The 19,437-nt window shown below is 39.1% G+C and overlaps 2 protein-coding genes across 10 annotated transcripts in view; both read left to right on the top strand.

Moving 5' to 3' along the window:
* The first annotated feature begins 155 nt into the window (after nucleotides 1-155).
* On the top strand, nucleotides 156-13,404 carry LOC111243478 (uncharacterized). 8 transcript variants are annotated; one of them, XM_086993896.1, is made up of 12 exons: nucleotides 156-294; nucleotides 4,600-4,798; nucleotides 5,279-5,486; nucleotides 5,941-6,047; nucleotides 6,787-6,912; nucleotides 7,222-7,313; nucleotides 9,920-10,094; nucleotides 10,808-10,979; nucleotides 11,892-12,128; nucleotides 12,365-12,500; nucleotides 12,736-12,860; nucleotides 13,111-13,404. In XM_086993896.1, the coding sequence occupies exons 2-12, from the start codon at nucleotides 4,637-4,639 to the stop codon at nucleotides 13,242-13,244; spliced, it is 1,674 nt and encodes a 557-aa protein (XP_086850022.1). In that variant the 5' UTR covers nucleotides 156-294; nucleotides 4,600-4,636; the 3' UTR covers nucleotides 13,245-13,404. The 8 variants fall into 8 exon arrangements, with proteins under 8 accessions (XP_086850022.1, XP_086850016.1, XP_086850013.1 ...); XM_086993890.1 differs by lacking the exon at nucleotides 156-294 and adding an exon at nucleotides 392-2,199; XM_086993887.1 differs by lacking the exon at nucleotides 156-294 and adding an exon at nucleotides 392-4,311 and having other exon boundaries at nucleotides 5,941-6,041.
* Nucleotides 13,405-15,430: 2,026 nt separating this feature from the next.
* The window catches only part of LOC147758552 (uncharacterized), an 8,220-nt gene continuing 4,213 nt past the window's right edge, over nucleotides 15,431-19,437 (top strand). Inside the window, exon 1 of one of the 2 annotated variants that reach the window (XM_086973771.1) lies at nucleotides 15,431-15,925. In XM_086973771.1, coding sequence (XP_086829897.1) covers nucleotides 15,851-15,925 — 75 coding nt within the window. In that variant the 5' untranslated portion in view covers nucleotides 15,431-15,850. Of the gene's footprint in view, nucleotides 15,926-18,772; nucleotides 19,288-19,437 lie in introns of those variants that run through there. The other variant, XM_086973774.1, reaches the window with a different exon arrangement.

Raw genomic sequence — 19,437 nt, 5'->3', positions numbered from 1 at the left:
ATGTGTGCTAAAGAGCCGCGTCTGTGCTATCACAGTCCTTACCAAGCAAAATTGATCAAGTGGTTTTCTCCAAAGACAAATGTGATTTATGGCGACATAGGAGAATCCTAGACAGTCTACATGACTTGATGATGTAATAGTGCGTAACCTGTACGCGTGATAAATTTGAGGGACACACTTTCTTCTGTGCTAGCAGTCAGCTATCTGATAGAAAACCTAACGATGGTATCCAATAAATAAACTCGAATCATTCGATCTCTCATGTAATCTACATAAAGATTACTGGGTGCATAGGTAAGTGTTCGTTGGCGGTGTTACTATCCATAATTGTTCTGAGGTGTAAAAACATTCGAGACTACAATTGGACTCTCTATAACGGTACTGACAGGTACTTGTCGCAATTTTATATTTCGGATTATTTTTGTGTTATTTTAAGCGCGAAGGAATGCCAGAGTAAGAGAGATCACCAGGTTGATATTACTGGATCTTGTACAACTATCTTTCTCGTCTTTCTCATTTTTCATTAATATATTTGGAGTTTTTTTTTTAATGTACAAAGGAAGATTCTGAACTCGGAGCGTATTCCTAATATAGTTGATGCGAGAAAAACTAGGGTTCTTAATGCTGTACTTCTACATATACGAGCGTGCCAACAATTATCGTGAAAGTTTTTCTGGAACATTAGCCTTTCATTACGATAATATTTTTAGCTCTGAGTTATGAGTGATGATGCTTTGGCGCTCGATGTTCTTAAATGTTTGCTGAAGATTAAGTACGTTTGTGTCCATAATTTGAAGATGCCAATTTGGCCTTTGATATAACAGTGAACCCACAAAAATTCCTCTTGAACTTCTTGAAACTTGAAAAAAGATAGTTTCTTCTTCGAATTATTTATTCATGCGTAGATCTAAACCTTCCCATTTTAAGAAAAGATGGCGCAAGTGACATTAACGTCTAGGTGTAGTATTTACTGATAACCTTCTATCGTTCTTTCAACGGACAGCAAATGTTCTCAAATAAAGATTAAATCATATCATGATTAAGGAATATCTGACGTAACTGTGGTAATGCAAATATCTTTGATTCGTAAGCATCGAGGTAACCCACAACTTCACTCAGAATGGCGGAGACAACAGCGTCTGTATACTACTACTGCAAGGTTTTTGTACTTTTGAGACACGACAGTTTTCAAGCAGTGAGCCTAAGTGAACGTCGGTTCCCGACGCACCAATCAATGAGTAACAACAATACGTACTGAATTTAATCAAAATAGCCTTGTATCAAAACTCCACTAATTGCTCGGTGTCTTTAAAGAGCAGATACACGCAAGCGTCCCTCTAGACTGACTAGTCGATGTCAACATAGCTGTTGCGTTAGACACTGCGAACAGTTTTGCTTAGTCTAAGGATGCGCAGATATCGTAAGTTTATTACCATAGAATACTAAACAGCACAGGGCTCGGGTTAGTTAACTGCAGGTGGCCTTTTGAATATTTTGCCGCTTAAATATTTGTCCAAATGTGGAACCCCAATTGTAATCGCTTAGGATAGCGTTTTGTGAGTATGAAGATAAAAAAAAAAAATGAGCTCTTTAATAACGTTTAGCAACCGGATTCTTGCGAAATGTCAGTGCTCGATGTCCTGATTCTCTTTTGTCCTTCTCTTTCACTTTTTTCGTATCTGCATTATCGAATCGTTTTAGAGGTATGAAAACAAATATGGCAAAAGCATGTATCCACTAATGTACCACAGGTACGCTTCTCCTGCCCTTAGATACTTACTGGTTCGTATGTTCGTCATGCTGCTAAGTGACGACCTACGCGGATACCAGCAAGGAGTCTACAGGTTCCCGCAATGCTATAGACAGCCTGTGTATTGGCGATTAAAAATACTACGTTGGAGCTATTTTGGGCAGTGATAGCGGATTAGATAGACTGTTTTCATAACGTAGGTAGTAGCCGTGAAGAATAAAACTGACCTTAGACGTCGCTGCGCAGGGGGGGGGGAGGGGGCAGGGCCCATGTTGTTGGAAAGTAACAAGGGCTTACAATAAACTCTAATGATGCATCATAGAGTTTTCGTTGTAGACAGAGAATGCGAGCGTTTCGGTTAATTAGTAAAACGATAGGTTACGCGATAAGGGAGCCTAGCTGACAAGATCAATGGCCACAACAACTTTTTCATCGCCACCAACCAATACGTAAGCCAAATAAGTTCACAGACGAATACATCACATTTATCACTAACACGCTTATCATTATTTGTAATGCTTGAGTTTTATTATTTATTATTCTTGAGTATATCTACTTAGTCTTTCATCTTTCTATTCCGTACATTTAATCTAAATATAGTAAGGCGCAGAACAGAAATAAACAATAAGTAAAAACGAAAGCGAATCGCACAGGCTAGAACGCTCTATAAATGTAGTTTCCTAGAAAAGTATTTTATTTCATTCACCCCATAAAAGTGTTAAAACGTTGCCATCACTTTTAATGGCCTTGCTACAACCGGAGCTGTACTTATTTAATTAGACTAATATATCTGCTGTGACCTAATAATAAAACAGGTCAGGATGAATATTTTGTACCGACCCCATATTTTCTACCGTAAATTACTGTTATCAGTAATTACGGTGATGCATTCGTCCACTGACACTAGGTTATATAATACAAATCCATGTAAATGACGATATACGTTGTAAATATGTTTATTCTTTTATTTTCTGATTGCACGAAAATTGGGACGATATACGTTGTAAATATGTTCATTCTTTTATTTTCTGATTGCACGAAAATTGGGTTGAGTAATTTTCTGAAAGTCTGTTATACTTCAGAGCCAGGAAAAAGCCTGTTCCGACTTCATTTAAAAATGTATATAATATTTATGCAACAAAAAATGTGCGAAATCAAGGAGCGGCGATCGACTGTCCGTATCATAGTCTGACTAATGGGTGGGACCCTTCGGAGGTATAAATGGCGATTTGAAAAGCAGCGGGTGGAAACGAAATCCCTTTAGAAGTCAACGAATACAGAACTTAAACCCGACAACGTCAGAGTAAAATAGAATAAAAAAAGCTAACGCGAATTTAATTTTATTAAAGCTACGGTAATGACCTCCATGTTAGCTATAAAAGCTTACGGAGTATTTTTTTTTTAACATATAAATAAATTGAAAAATGTTTAAGGTGTGTTCTTCTATGTTTGCATATTCTTATAATAGTATTCGTGAAACTTTAATATTACGGTAAGTTATACGTTGCTTCTGCTGGCTTATTTCTGTTGCAATCAATAATTCCCGTATTTCATCCATGTAAATACACTTCTGCTCAGAGACTCTCAACCATACATGTCCCTTCTACCTTTCTCAACGGGGTACAGTTTTCGAAATACTTGCAAACGAGCTTGGGAGATCGTAGTTTTTTGAGACTCGGCCCACGATAAAGCCAAATGGATTTTCCATTATCAGTTGGCTTTGAATTTGTGCTGAAGCTGGGGTGTCCTTCTACAGAACGTAGTCTACATTGGTTTCGTTTGACCTGCGCTTGCCAAAACACATAGAAACGCTTACACGATTTAGAAATAGCGGATAAATTAGATGACTGTGAGTCGTTAGTGCTAACTTCATACAGAAAATAATCTTTCGACAGGCATCCTCTATCAGTGCCAAGTACGTTCCATAGAGAATTTAGTGTATACGCGAAGGAATATAAGTCTTTGTGGTGTATACAAGCTACGCTGGCTTTCACCCATGAACATAAAGCGCCACAGTTCTTGTGATTAAACCAGATGGAATCTATTGTCTATTTTAAAAACGAGCCTATTAAACTAAAGGCTATTAAACTTATTTTGATGTCTCGCACACAACCGTCGTATAAGCACGAGTATTTTATCGACCAGACTAGGATAATCATTCAAGTGGACATCTATATAACTTTATAATAAAGCTATCTATCTCGCTTTAGTGAACATCTATGTAACTTGAAGTTATATGACTAGGACTAATCGACAAAATGTCAATTTTGCCAGTTCATATTGCCGGATAGTCTGCTATGAAACGAGCCTATCCATGAGCATGTGTTGTTCGTTAACGAAGAGGCAATAAATCAAGTATGTTTTATTATTCTAGCAGTGACATATTGATGTGACTACTATTTGGAGCACTTCATTAGCTATTGTTGTCGAAATGCTAATAGACTTCGATTTGACAACGTTTGGATGGGAAGAGAGAGAGTGGTGAGGGTGCGCGCAGCGGATTTAACGAGGACCCATTTCGCTCTCGGATCTTTGGAGGTCCTCAGATTTCAACTTCTCAAGTAAAAAACTTGTAACAAGCAGTTAGCGTGCATTTTTTTTTTTTACAAACTTAGGTGACTTGGCTTACAGAAGGCCTTCCAGTGCTTCCAATGATCAATGGGTTAATGATTCCATGAAAGCTAATGATTTTAGCTGCATAGCATACACATCTAATACAAGGTCAGACAAAAAAGTAAAGGCATAACAACCACCATCTAATATTCTCTTCGTGAGTAAAGAAAGGTGTTTTCAACAAAGTCGGTTAATACACGCTTGCCAATGTATTAATGACTATGTCTCTACTTCAGTAAGACACAACAAGAACCTGTTTTGCCGAGACGAACGATGATGAACCTGTTTTGCTTTTGTGGAGCCAAGGAGAATGTCATTGAGATGCCGGTGGACAAAATGGCCTTAGACGATGTGGATACCTTTAGTCTTGGAGACGGTTCATTGTGTGACCATTATCGGGCAAGATGGACTTACTATGGTGACAAGACTGCCCTGGTATGTAGTATTAAAAGTCATTACAAATGCGCTGGTAGATGAGGTTGTTCATCGCTCAGGTATGAAACGATTAGGATTTTTTGGTATCGTATACGTCATGAGTCTAATACAAGAGACCTATCACACAAGCATTTCCCAGTATAAGAGACTATCTCTGAACATATTCTAATAGTCAAAACTAACCCTCAAAGATCCGGCGTCTGCTTCCTAATTCGGTGTTACAACCACATCATAGGAATAGGCTCTACGTATATACTATTCTCTACGAATAGCTCAAAGCCTTGAACAGCGCGCTACAATTGTTTGCATCGAAAAATTCGAGTAAATGCCCGTGGACCTATTATAGTGAGTGTTTATATGTTCCTAATTAATAACGAAAAAGTATAGCATGGTAAAATTCTCATTTTAGTTTAATTTAACATTTTAGTTTAGTCTCAAAAACATTTAGCACAGTAAAATGACCAAGAAAACAATCCACAGGTGGACCACGTAACCGGTGACTTACTGACTTATTCGGAGCTTCTGGAAACAGTGTCTCAGTTAGCTGGAGCTTTGTCTGCCATCGGGGTTACAGCTCGTCAACGGGTAGCGCTTCATGCCGATAATTCGATGCAGTCTGTTCTTGCTCTTTTAGCACTAGAATTTTTGAATGCAACCACTGTTGCATGCAAGACTAGCTTTACCGTTCGTAAGTAAGACGATTTAGTTGACGCTTGTCAGTACAAGCTTATAGCTCAGTTATACCAATAGTAGCTATTGTGAAGGTGGCCCACTGGATATATACAGGCGGCAGACTGCCTTTGGCCAGTTTGATTACGCTACAATCCTGTTTTCTGTTAAAATCCAACAAGCTTTACTGCCGATAGTCGTAAGGCTTAAAAAAATAATCGACTTAGCCGAATTAGATCTAGTCGGTGGTTGCGCGTTTTACGTCTGTAGTCGATATCTTAGTACTATAACAATAACAGCAATAGGCTGAATACCATAACCTTAATTAGTTCGGTTTTATAGTGAGTCAGCATTTATATATATATATATATATATACATATATATAGGGTATTAAGGCGAGTGTTGTTGCTTCGTGATTTCGTGTACGCTACAAAAAGGCGTGGTTCTTCAGTTACGTTCATTGACATTTCAGGCGAGATGGTGTATCAATGTACTGCGGCGGATGTCGAATTTATCATAACCGATAAAGCATGCTATAATGTAGTACTGCAATCACTCGATCAACTTCCAATGGTTCGGGTGAGACTAATTTCAATGAACACATTTGATAATTAAACTTATTAGAATCAATAATAGATGGGCTGAAGTTAAACATGCATAAATACGCTTGAAAAGCAACCTTTTACCTGTACGATAGGGTTGATGTTCAATAGATTACCAATTAGACTCATCCATTCACACTTTTTGATACGTATTTTCACTAAAATTAGGTATTTTCGTCCAGCGTACAGTAATTTGCAAAATGCAAAACGGCAATAAAATAGTAATAGTGGCACTTAATTTTTCCAAAATCAACCCTCAAAGAAACAAGACGGGTTTATATTAGGCTGAAATTCACAAGCAACTTGTGTTTACAAACCAATCTACTCTACTATTGAAATAGTGGGTGATCGCTGGGATGGGATATCGAACGAATCTGGTAAATTTTGCTCGATCCAGAAATGATTAAATGAGTTTTGGATATTAACATCCGGTCAATATAAGTAAGGTCAAGCACTTAATGCTACTGACATCTGCGAAAACCAAGGCTTCAATTAACTGATGCAATCATAGTTTATTTTTGACTGTCGCAAAAAGCTGTTTAACATTTCTCGTTGATTTTTACTACTAGCTTCATGGGCAAACATTTGCGGGTGATCTCTTTGTACGTGTGTTTACGCTGCGGTAACAATTTTTGTACAGACATCGATATCGGTAATCCGATTTTGAAGCTTCGTCTCTTGCAACTTTGTTGTTCTTTTATTCGTGAAATTATTAGAAAGTTGTGGTGGCTAATATGGGTTCGCCTGCCACCGATCTACGTATCGCAGCCACTATGGAGGATCTATTAAAGCGCAGAGCCTGTTTCAGGGTACCAGATGACGTTGACCCGAGTGAAGACGAAGTGAGTTGTCACGCACACCTATGTCTTAGCAATAACCCCCAGCGGATAACGTTTAAACTTTGCGTGCTCTAATAATACTCGAAAAGCAGTTAAATGTTTAATTAAGCTAGCCATTAATCATGAATATCTTCTATAGCACCCTAGTCGTGTTAACCTAAAAATTAAGTTGAGCTCGATAGATACTACGCGCCTCGATTGCTTATTTTACTTCTAAACCGATATACGTATTTTTATTATATGAGTGAAGATGTATGAAGATGAGTCGAAAATGGTACAACTAGATCTTGAGTATTTTATTGTGATATTCAGGTGCTGATAGTATTCACGTCGGGTACAACTGGCCTACCTAAAGGTGTGCTGCACACCCATAGCGGATTCATCGCACAATTCAGGATAACAGGGTACAGCCTTTATTGTCAAGCATTTTGTCCTCAAAGATCCGTGCGACTTAAACTCGGGATATATATATATATATATACAAAAACCTCAAGGTCACTTGTTGCAGATAATACCGTGTTAAGTTGACGTTAGTAGCAAATTCGGCAGCAGTAGATGTGTTAAGATTGTTCTAAATATTTTTATTCTTAAAGTGAAGCGCCTTGTGAAAAAATGCTTTACGTTACAGTTCTATGGCAATAAAGATAGAACTGGTATTCAGGCCATAAACGAATTTATACTGTTAGTGGTTAAGATGCGTTAGTGGATAATGGAGAATGTGCTTCACAATCTGTGGTAAACTCCAGAATGACGCCAAATAGGGTGATGCAATGCAGTTGGTAGGATTGGAAAGGAGTCGTGTATTATGACTTCCTGCTGTCGTTTGGTAAAACGATTCATTCGTAGTATTCCGCCTGCTGTTAATAACTAACAGATTTACAACAAGCCATTGAAAGAGTCGACTGGCCTTAATGAACAGAAGAGGCTTTGCCTTCCACTATGACACTACTAAACGACATACATCCTGAGCTACTCAAAAAAATGGAGGCACTTCGGATGGAAAATTTCTATGTCACCGCCGTAGAGTTCGGATTTTCCATCGCACCACCGGCCTGTCATCTCTTTAGGCCTCTGCAGAGCGTTATTAATAGTTTTAATGAAAAGTTCGATGGAAGAATACAATCACAGTTTTTCGCCAAGCAACCACAGAAATGGGATTATATTGCTACCAGAAAAACGGTAAAACGTCACCGATCAAAAGGGCGCACATTTAGTTTAGAGGTATTATCTTATAATATAAAAAATATTTGCTTTAATTTTGACTAAAAAACGATTAATACTTCTTCGATAACTTACAATTAGGTTGTTAAAAGCGAAACCGGCAGACTAAAAAATCGAATATCTTTTAAACTAGTTAGCATAGAATGATGATTTTTTATATATATTTTTTTAATACGTGTTAGAGGCAATCTCTTTAATTTTTTACATACTCAACGCTCATTCGATTCTGGACAACCATATATCTACCATTCGCGTTCTCATATATAACTCCTCTATCTATGACTTCTTGAAGTAAATCGATGACTGGATATGCTTGCTTGCCAGCTGCGCCTCTTAAAGTATTGAACATCCTATAATTACACGGACTTCGATCGACAGTAAGCGGACTGAATAGCATTTCGCTGAATCCCAAGGTAACCGAGGTACGACGATAAGATGCGGCGTTAGCAGCAAGTACACCTATGCGCTTTCGACTGCCGTGCTACTGGGTAATAAGTCTCTTGAGATAGCAGACTGCATTGATTATTTTTTTTTATTTTATATTCATTATACTTTCGGGAAGTGTTTGATTACAGCAGATCCTTCTGCTGTACATTGCGAGGCCTAAAATTGTTTTTCGCTCGAACCTACTTGATACTACTACTAAACCCGATTTCTCTTCAGAGCGATACGATTCTATTGCCGCGTCCCTCTTTGGCTGGCGGTAAGGGTCAATGCCTCGTTTACGATGATTGCAGGCGGGGTTTTTATTGACTGAAGTTCTGCGAATTACACGTGAAATACACCACATCTATTTCCAACTGGCCCAGAGTCAATTTGCAGGAGATCCATTTTTAATCAGTTACCGCATTTTCACTAGTCGAGTTGCATAATTTGGCAACACGTTACATGTGAGACGCCAGTTTGGTCTCTGAACGCTCAGACTCTAAACTCTGTTTTCGTGAGAATCTTTCTCAATTGCGGCGATTTGTTCTTATTTTTCAGGTTTCGACAACTAGTCCCCCTTGCTGGTCTTCAACATTCCATTCTCCGTTGTTGAAGCGTTTGCACTACTTACATACTGTACTTTTACCTAAGGCTTCCTCGCCTAATGTCTACACCAATTTCCAATAAACTACTAAAATTGCGCTGCGACTTTTGGGCAATGAAAGTTTTACCGCTGGATGTTGTCTTTTAAGACTAAAAGGTATTTTTCTCCCTGAACTAATTTATTCTGGAGTAAACTCAACCGGTCACTCACACGTTTATAGAAGAGGAGAGCCGAGTTTCATCTGCTAGCGGCGGGTAGTTGAAAGATTATGCAACCCTGATTTCAGCCGGATTCTCCTGTAACAGCCTTTTATATTGGGATAATGTAAATAATACAATAAGTCAAAGATTTTTATTAAAAAATAATGGTCAGCTTTCAAAGTTAGCTGACAAAATAGTATCTGTTATTTTCTTGGACTTTGGAGGCTTAGTTTTGCCCCATGTCTTGACACCTAGCATGTATTTGTGCAAGGATGTGCTGATTATATGTTTGCTATGGCGTCTCAAACGGTCGTGCCAGCACGACCAGTCTATGGGATGCGTGCTTCTTTCACACTGATTTTCTAGAAAATAAAAAAATGCTTATGATTATATAATATATCATATGAACGCGTCGCTTACGAATTGGGTACCGTAAAAATTTACGGGTAAGTCTACCCTCATAAACGGCCGACGCTATACGATTGAAAAAGCGTGCTAGAATCATATGTCGATAGCGAAAAAATTGATAAATTCGTATCTCGTTGACGCTTGCTCGTAGTCCATCAGGAAGTAACGTGATTCGCTCGACTGACGTTTGTTTTCAATGGGGCCCACTGAGTCACATATCGGGAAATCTGAGCCTTCAGCTTGCGCTTAACGTAGGTGCTACCAGCATTATCGGCGACGTCAAACGCGACCTTCGAGATTGCGTTCGAATATGTGACACGCACAGGGCAAGTAGCGTACTTCGTAGTAGATTTGCCTAGTATACGACTGACGGGGGCATAGGTAAATCATGCTTCGGAAGATTATAAAATATAGAAATACAAAGCATCCTATTCTCACCAAATGTATTATTCTAATTTTTATGAGTCATACTTTTACGGCTTAGCAGTGCATAAATACTGTCGTATAAACGCCATTTTACGCCGAAGTGTATGCAATGCCTTCGGAACTCGGCTATAGGAAATAAAGTTTTCGCTCAAAATGTAGAACGTAAGAGTTCTACCGTCAATGTTAAGGATCTAGTGGGCCGTCAAAATGGTAACTGAGTTAGCTTTAATGAATCTAGTTCAATATACAACGAAGCCCCACATGGTCGATTTAGCGATAAAAACAATCTTGAACTCTAGCAAGAACTGATAAAAATTAGTTTTCATTGATTTTATGTGGCGATTCAATATCTATTATGAGCGGTCCCCTAGAAAATTTCGTATATATTCAGTGTGCAGTTTTCGAAACTTGTACACAGAGTAATCAATTTCAATAACGAATGTTATCCTAATTAAGTGGATTGTTCTCTATAGCGGTTATAAAATCGGGAAATTTTAGCTTTTAGAAACATATGTTCTTCAGTGTTAGAGGTTCTGCATAAAATGATCACTAAGTATTATCTCATATAAATTTTACTTAGATAACCTATACATTTTGTGCTCGATCATTTTAGGTGACATTCTTAATAGCCATGCCGGTCGTGCTAAAAGCGATGATCGACTTACTGAAAATCAACCCTGGTGGCTGTAGTACACTCAAAACTGTTCTTGTTGGTGGTGGCGTCGTAAGCGTGTCTTGGTCGAAGGAGTTTCTTTCACTGCTTAATCTTGACTGTTACCGTATCGGTTGAGTATGACCTTTTAGGTACAAAATATTTTTCTTAATGTCTAGTTGATCTATAGGCTTACATGTTGTATATAATCACTTTTTACTATCGAAACTATTCAGCTGGATAATTCAGAACTCAGCTTAATAAATATATCATTTGGGGGTCCACTAATCCTAAACGGTTAATTTAGGCAGAAAGCGAAGTCCGCGTAAAAACGATAGCAACGATTCTTTACGAGATAAGACTGCAGTGAAAAAGTTCACTAACTCATATGCGATTACGGGTAAGATACCTAGTGAATGAATTAGTCAAGCTTTTAAGGCGGCCTGGCCCTTGAACGAAAAGATATTTGTTTAAAAGACACTGAATCAATATGAATCTATGCATCTTCAGTGTGGTTCTTTTAAATCTTTCAAATAATGACGGAACTTGATACTGAAATGAATTCCTACCATTTCGTTTCTAGGGAACTTTACAGAAATATTAAACATTATACAATCGTAACTCTACTACTAAAACTGAGGATTTCTCAAGGGTCTACCCTTTGCCAGAAGTGCTTCGCAGCTTCTGGCTCTTGAGGCTTCTAGGACTCCGCTACAGAAGCCACGAGATGCGCGCGTTCGGTTTCGTAGCCACGCATGCTCCACACGCATCCCCTCAGCATTGTTGACATATTGCTAGCATCTTTCGTCTTCCAAAAAATACCTTTCCTTCCTGGTTAAGCCTTCAACAATTTGATGTTTCTGGCCCTCGCCGTCAGTCATAGAAATGTACTCTGAAAACTTTAATTTAACCGTTAGAATGCCCCAATGTTGATACCTAAAAAATCAGAAAGGCCCAAAAAAGATTGTGTTGCTTTCTAAGAAAAAGATCACTTGTGTATAGTTGCACCCTCTTAACAAGCTGTATTGGTTGTGTCGTATTATAGTCTTCGGGATGTCCGAGTCTCTCCTTGTTTGTGCAACTCCCGATCAAGAAAAATGGATAACCTCCATAGGTTTGCCTATGCCCGGCGTCGAAATGAAGATTGTAGATAGCGAAGGAAATGCCCTTAGCCCAAATGAGAAAGGAGAAATCGCCATCAGAGCTCCGTGCAACATGAAGGGATATGATAAAAATCCCGAAGCTACATCTGAAACCATTGTTAATGGTTGGCTCATGACAGGTACACATGTGTCCAATGATTCTTGGGCTCATTACAGGATGCGTCTCAAGCCTGGTATATATATATACATATATATAATAAATGCACTTTTATGTCAGCATTCACTAAACTGTAATTTATTCGTACGTAAAAACGTATTGAGAGCTTTCTGTTAGCAGCAAACGGATGTCATCCCTTTTTTTAATCGCTAGAAAGCTTTTTTGTTTAAGCGTTCATTTTATAAATGTTTTTTGTAGGGGATTGCGGTTATGTGGACGAACAAGGAGTGTACTTTATTTTAGAGCGTATCAAGCAAATGATCAAGTGCATGGATAATCAGCTTGCGCCAGCTGAACTTGAAGATTTCCTTATTAGCAGCCATGAGAGTATCAAGTATGAACGGGTGACTTAGAGAAACTTCCATAAAATTTCTTAATATGTCTACAGCGGTTTGTAGCCATGTTCGTATACATATCTTCTATAATTATTCAGGGGCTAATAACCAGACGCTGGGAATCGAGACTCAGATTAAAACTTAATAATGAGTGGTTAGCCTAACCTTCCATTAATTCGAGTACGATCGATTAAACACTTAGAGGTGCTAAATCTGACATTTTATGAATAACAGGGAGGTGGCCATTATCGGCTTGCCGGATGATAAAGTTGGTGAAGCACCGGCTGCTTACGTGGTACTCAAGGATGAAGTGGAGCCTTCGGACGAACTAAGAAAGCAGATAGCAGACATGGTTAAAGGTAGAACAAGCCGACAGTTATACTTGCGTCGTTTACTAATTAGTTTTATTTTAAGATTTATCGCTTAAATGGCTACGGAATCATAGATAGGCTTTATACAGCCAACGTGCTATTGTATCCACAAGTCTATGAAGTTTTACAAGAAGCCTTGAAAGAATAAGTTCGTTGATACCTAGTTGAAGGCACATGAGTGATGATAATGAGTCATTAATAGTTTATGAGTCATTAATAGTTTATTTGCTTTTCACAGAGGAGTTTTCTGTCTACAAGCATCTTTATGGAGGGGTATTTTTTGCAAAGGAATTGCCGAAAACGGACTCCGGAAAATTCGCGAAAACCGATCTCAAGAAACTTATTTTAGAGGGTAACATGGAGATATTTTAGTGCGTTTATTATTGTCTTCGACACACAGTTTTCCGATCGAGGTCGTTTCTGAAGTATAATAAGGACAGGACTTCCAAAAAGCGAGTGTGTATTCCTTTCCAAGCAATATCACTTTGTAAACAGCTATCAATAAATATATGTAACCATATATTTAACCATATATTCAACGATGTCTTCACTCATGTCATTACCACAAACACATTTTAACAAGAAAGAAAATAAGTTTATTGACAATAATCTAAGTTACATTGACATGCGTGGTATGTTTAGTCTAAATTATTATTATTTATGGAACGATGTCATTGCCACTGTCGCATCCACAAGCTCGGTGACAGGATGATAAGCGCGCATATGTTAGTCTTCTTCTATGCATACCTTTTGCTTCCATAAGTGATTTTTGTCGAAATGGAAATCCTTGAGAAATGTTCCATTCGAGACAACTTTCAGAACAGAAAATTAGAACCGCGCATGCTAGGCTAGCTAACCAATGTGTCCATCGTAAAGGAAAAAAACTCGTTTGACTGTTACCAACTTCTACGATACTCTTTCCAGTTTTCGTGAGAACGTTGGTAATATAATGAATGGGGCCGGTAATAAAGGTACCCAGTGAGAAGTAACGTGGCGATTAGGGCCAGCCAGGCCCCTTTGTTCACCATGTAACAATATAGAATGTGTTGCTTATAATATTAGCTTATCTTATAATATGCTAGCCCGCTTTTTGCCTGAAGAGCTCTTCTCGGTGACAGCCCGATTTCTTCACAGCCATACAAAGAAGGGAGTGTTCTTCACCGTAGTAGACAGATGCTGCAGAAGCTTGCACGAAATTAAAAAACGTAGATTAAATAATGTGCAAGATCTCGCCCCACTCGTACATTTTCATAACTGAGCAAGCTCTTAGTTTCGTATGTAAAGCTTGTAGCTGAAGAAGATATATTAGCTAGCCTACTTCCGTCCAGTGGGACGATAGATGGTTCATCCATGAGCTTATCCCACGTGGCACGCACTATGCTTTAATTTAGACTTTTATAGACAATTTATCAAATGCATTAGTCCCAAATTTGGTATTCAGTAACCTGATGTCAGGTCGAAACGACTGCGTTTCTGTATCCTCGCGGTAGACTTAAGATGGTCAGTCGGGATCTTTTGCGCTTTAGAGTGTATGGATTGGATGTATTAGTGTGTAATGAATTTGTTAGCAGCCTGATAGACTGTCGAGCAAACACGGGATACATAAAATGTAATATTTTTTTTATCATCCATAGTTTCACATACGTATGTATTCCTTTTATATATCAGTCTGTATATTTTCTATTTCTATCTGTTATTCCATGTATTATTGCACATATTTTGTGCATGAAGTTGCCTACATCAGGCTCGCGGAGTATGATGATACATACGAGCAATAAGTTTTAAAGAACGCGTCTCCATTATCGGTTCTTGTTGACGTTGCCAGGACCATTGGTGGCGTTCGCAGTGGGGTCGTTGCCGTCCTCGTGTGTTTCCTGTATGCGACAGTTACTATTGGCCCGAAACTACGTATCGGTATCACTCGATCGCATTCACTCCTGCGCTGACTCTCTTCCAAAGAAAACTGTCACTGAGTTCGGTGAGGCGGCTCCAGAGGAAACGCACAAGTATAATGTCAGCAGCCTGGAGATCCCTGTTTCTAATCCTTCATACAATTTTACTTTTCCATTAATAATTGGTTCATCATTCTGTCAGTTCCTTTTATTCCGCACATTTTTCAAGATTCTATTGCTGCTGCTGCTTTCCTAGTTACTGTTGGTGCACGCCACCAGCCGTTCCTCCTCCTAGCCGGTCAATCTTTTGCTTTTCCTGTTTCTTTTGTTTTCCAGTCCATTTTTTCTTGTTGTCTGTCCTGCAACTACTTCTGAAGGGACAGTCATGGTCGTGTGCTCATGTCGCCAGTGGCCGCCGCGTGAGTGACGCCGGTAACAGGGGCGGGTGACGACTGCGCAAGGCGACGCTAATGTGTTTGCTATGCAAGCGACAGACACTAAAATAACGGCGACACGCGTTGATTGTAGCGATGTGTCACTGAGGCGAAAACCAAGTGAGAGTAGTGAGCAAAATCACCGCTAGAGACGGGAGCCATGATGGCGACAGCGGCGGCAGCGAACCTAGCGGTATAGGTGCGTGCCGCCGCGTCGTCTTGGCGGGAGACCTCGAGCGCTAGCTAGCGCTCGATGCCTGCCTGGCCGGCTTGCTGGCTGGCCGCCGTACTCGGCACAAAGGGACACGGATAATATTGGGAGAGCGATCGTTCTCCGTGAAAAACCCCGCTTAAAGCTGTTCGGGGAGTGTCCAAGAACAAGAAGCTCAAGGCGAATATTGTCAGCCGGTCGACGCATAGAGCAAGCTCTCTCGTCTGCTTACCTGTTTCGCTAAACGTAAAAAGTTATTGCCTAAATAATCATAGTTTGAAGTTATTTGTTAGCAGAAAAAATAGACCCGAAGAACAAAGGCGGCAACGCGTTACTATCATAGACGACGTACGCGTTATCGGTATTAGTGAATGTAGGACTGCTGTAACATCCGCCGACATACGAATAAGAAAAAAGTGAACTTGTATCAAACTCTGCATCATGTGGGTGACACCGTTAGTTTTGTTCTCCGCTATCGTTGGTCTCTCGTCTCTTGACCCACTCTATCCCTCGGAGGTAAGTGTTATACAAAATCACAAAACAGAACCGAAAAGGCTATCGAGAAAAGACGAATTATCAGTATTTACATCTGCGTCCCGACAAAAATATCAAATGCTGACAACCGAAAAAACCTTTGGAAGGTCATAGCCTGTGGCACTGCAGGATATAATATGCAGCACCGATTCTTGCTATCCTTTGTAGTCGATAAATTGGATTCTTGACAAAATAATCAATCCGTAATCGAATTGTATAAGCAGTGTTCCACGACAAAATAAGCTTAACTTTTACTGAGTTCATCCTGAACATTCAGTATAGTCCGGCACTTAATATAAATGCAGTTACCCTAATTGGAGCTTACGAGAGTAACCCTTTTTTAACAAAAATTGAGCCAATTTCGTAAAATGTAGCGCTCATAATAAGTTTTGGCTATATTCGACCTGTCAAGTACTCAGGAATATTGTACTGCGACTTATAGATTCGCTAAGACCACTGCAACCAAAATGCTTATGCACAGCAGCACGTTAAGTATCTTAGTGCTCAATCTACAAATGCTTATACGAAGGAGCATTACTGTTTGATTTTCCTACGTAGGTGGAGGTTTCCCGCGTACATTCAAAATTGAAATACACAAGCCTGGGAGATGCATTTGTCGGAAGAGCCTGAAATCATTCCCATGAAAATTTTATGTAACTTTACTTAACGGGCAGACTAGTAAATCTTACTAAAACGATGGTTTTAGATACAGTGGGCATAGAGTTATAGTTACTTCCAAATATGCTTATGTTGATAGCTCGCGGAAGTCACTACGTAAGTTCTGCGTTCAGTAGTTTTCCTTCTATTGAACTAGACAAGGTAGTATAGTTGAGTGAAGTTGTAACGGAGCTTAAACAATTGTATTTTGACGCGATAGCTATTGCCGTGTATGTTACATTTTCGAAATGTAAAAAGAAATTTCAATTAGTATATGAACTCCGAAATTACTTTTTATTTATTCTGTCTTTTTATTATAAAACTCTATATTAAATGAAATAGTATTAAATGATTAGGCTCCCGTCTTTTCATTATGCGCAAAGGATTTTAGTATAAAACACTAAACGCGCAAGCCTGAAATGACAAACGCCACACGAGCATTTATTGTTTGCCCTAATTACGTAACATCTACGCATGTGTTAACGCTGGCTAAATTTTCCGCGTTAATTGAAGTAGAGCGGCTTTGATCTGCTCACAAGGCTTCCGTGAAAATAAAATAACCAGCTTCAATCAATATGAGATTTTAATCTGTTTCTGAAAATTATAAAAAATAATATTTTAGAGTGAACTCGTATAATAGAACTACTTAATTTATCTTAAAAAATCCACTTAATTGGCTCGTGAGTAAATTGATTTTTTTACTAATGATTTCATTTGTTAATGCTTTTGAGACATTTATACATTATTACACGTGTTATTATTTTTGGTCAATCTAAAATACCTCAGGAAAATGTTGGTTTTTCGAAAAATCTTTATTATTCGGATGAATTGCGGTATTAGGTATAATTAACGTACGTGTCAAATATTCTCTTTATTAGAAATCTCTATACTGTGCTGTTAAGAAAAAAATTGTGCTGAATAAAAAAGATCGAATTGATTTCTCATCCGTGCAGCGAAGTAGCTTCATGAGGCTAAGGCATCATACCAACCGAATTCTGAAAACGGCACCAAACTTTCCTACAAATCAAGTTTTTCATATGTGATTTTTAAGCCATTTTTCGAAAACCTTGCCAAAGAATGGTGCAAAGAATCAAACAGTATTAAATTTCCTAAAACGAAGATTAGGGATAATTTTTTTCTGTAAATAAATCAGTGTTGTCGGCGGTCTCTTCGCACGACGCTCTTTTTAATACAAATTACTTGGCTCATAGTAATGAATCACCATTTACTAAGCGGGATATTCCCAGTAATTTTTATTAGGCAAATAGATAAAAGTACTGCGACCAATTGCTCACACATCATCGGCTGAACGGAGACTCAGTTACAAAATTATCTGAGCGGCCTCGGTAAATCCTCAGTATAACCTAAACCTGCTGACATGTAGTACAATGTTTTGAGGTGCTTATCCTTCGTTTAGTTATCATATCTATTAACCCCACAAGAAACATTTATTTTTCTATCTACTTTCATTTAGAAAGTTCTAGATTTTAAATATGCCTTCTTATGAATTGGACAGGTGGAAATGTATTTAAACTTGCAGCAGTGCAGTTACCTAAACATGAATGGCACCCAGACAGGCATCACATGCAGACTGCCCGTATAAACGAGCGTACTGGCTCATCATCTGCAGTGGCACACAAACAGTGGCCCAAAAACAATTTTGGGTGGATAGAAGTAAATACAAAAGCGCGGAAAGCTGCTAAACAGGGATTCCGCGGATGATTGCGCACGTAGGGAGTGTAGATATGCTATAACATGGACGCATGACTCGCTGCTATCTGCTGCTGTCGCCTCTGTAGATAAAGACCTAACTGTCCTTCTGCGGCTGATCGCAAACCATGCAGGCCATTGCTGGCACTCGACAGACAATGATTCTGAATAATTACCGAAATCTCATCATTGTCGCCGTTGTTGTTCTTGTCATTGCTTTGGGAATCGTTGTCGAAACAAACGAGGCACCCAAAAAATGCCAAAAGCACAGTCACCAAACATATCTGGGTGACTATACGACGTAAGCTACCAAGAGCTGGCGGCGCGTCAGTGAGGCGCCCGCTTTTGCTTCGTCTACAACACAGTTGCTGGGTTAGAGTAACATGGTGGTTTTGTGACTGTTGCTTTCTATAGCACGATTGCAAATGCTACACTATATGGCTACTGTCTAGTTATGCCATTAGACCTATTCGGGCTAGAACAACTGGCTCGTCTGTTTGGCTTTAACTATCATAGTTGCTACAAGCAACCAGCTCGGCAACTAAAGACATTTTTTTTTCTTTGTCAAAAGCATAGATATGTATGCGTATATGTCTAATTGGTATTCATATACGAATTTGTGCCTACATTGCCCCTACCGAGTGACCGAACGATCAACGAATCAGCTTCTCGCAAGGCTGACGAGAATGGGCCGTAAGGTGACAAACGATTGGAGAACGGTTTCATTTCTCTTCCTTACTTTAGCTAGTGGTGTCTTGATCGTGCCCGCCCATTATGTTCACTAACTGACCCGGTCGCCAGCTTCTTCACGGTAATGTTGTTGATAACAGCGGAAAGATATACTTCTCTAGATAATGATTGATGGTCGCAACGATGTGTTGACAGAGGTGGGTCGACGCAAGGACTGAAGAAGATTACTACGTCTACCAATTTGCATAAAGTTGGAAGTCAGCAGTTATATAGTAAACACGGTGATGGTGAGTCGATAGACAGTTAAAGAGTCTTTATAGAATTAGCTCAGTGTGAACCCCGTCATTGTGACATTGAGGAAAAAAATATAATTTTTTTTTATAGACATCAGTGTCACAATGACGGGGTTCACACTGGGTTGATTCCATAAAGATTCT

This window comes from Varroa destructor, unplaced genomic scaffold (assembly GCF_002443255.2).
Source record: "Varroa destructor unplaced genomic scaffold, Vdes_3.0 BEIS01000001.1, whole genome shotgun sequence".
Lineage (NCBI taxonomy): Eukaryota > Metazoa > Arthropoda > Arachnida > Mesostigmata > Varroidae > Varroa > Varroa destructor.
This window is presented reverse-complemented; position numbering and strand designations above follow the sequence as displayed.

What these genes read in the sequence shown, in the direction of transcription:
- LOC111243478 (XM_022789118.2), top strand. Translation starts at nt 4,214, where the DNA reads ATGGGAAGAGAGAGAGTGGTGAGGGTGCGCGCAGCGGATTTAACGAGG. An exon ending in GAATATGTGACACGCACAGG is followed by an intron (nt 10,095 to 10,807) that starts GCAAGTAGCGTA and finishes CGATCATTTTAG; the next exon opens with GTGACATTCTTAATAGCCAT. An exon ending in TCTTGACTGTTACCGTATCG is followed by an intron (nt 10,980 to 11,891) that starts GTTGAGTATGAC and finishes GTCGTATTATAG; the next exon opens with TCTTCGGGATGTCCGAGTCT.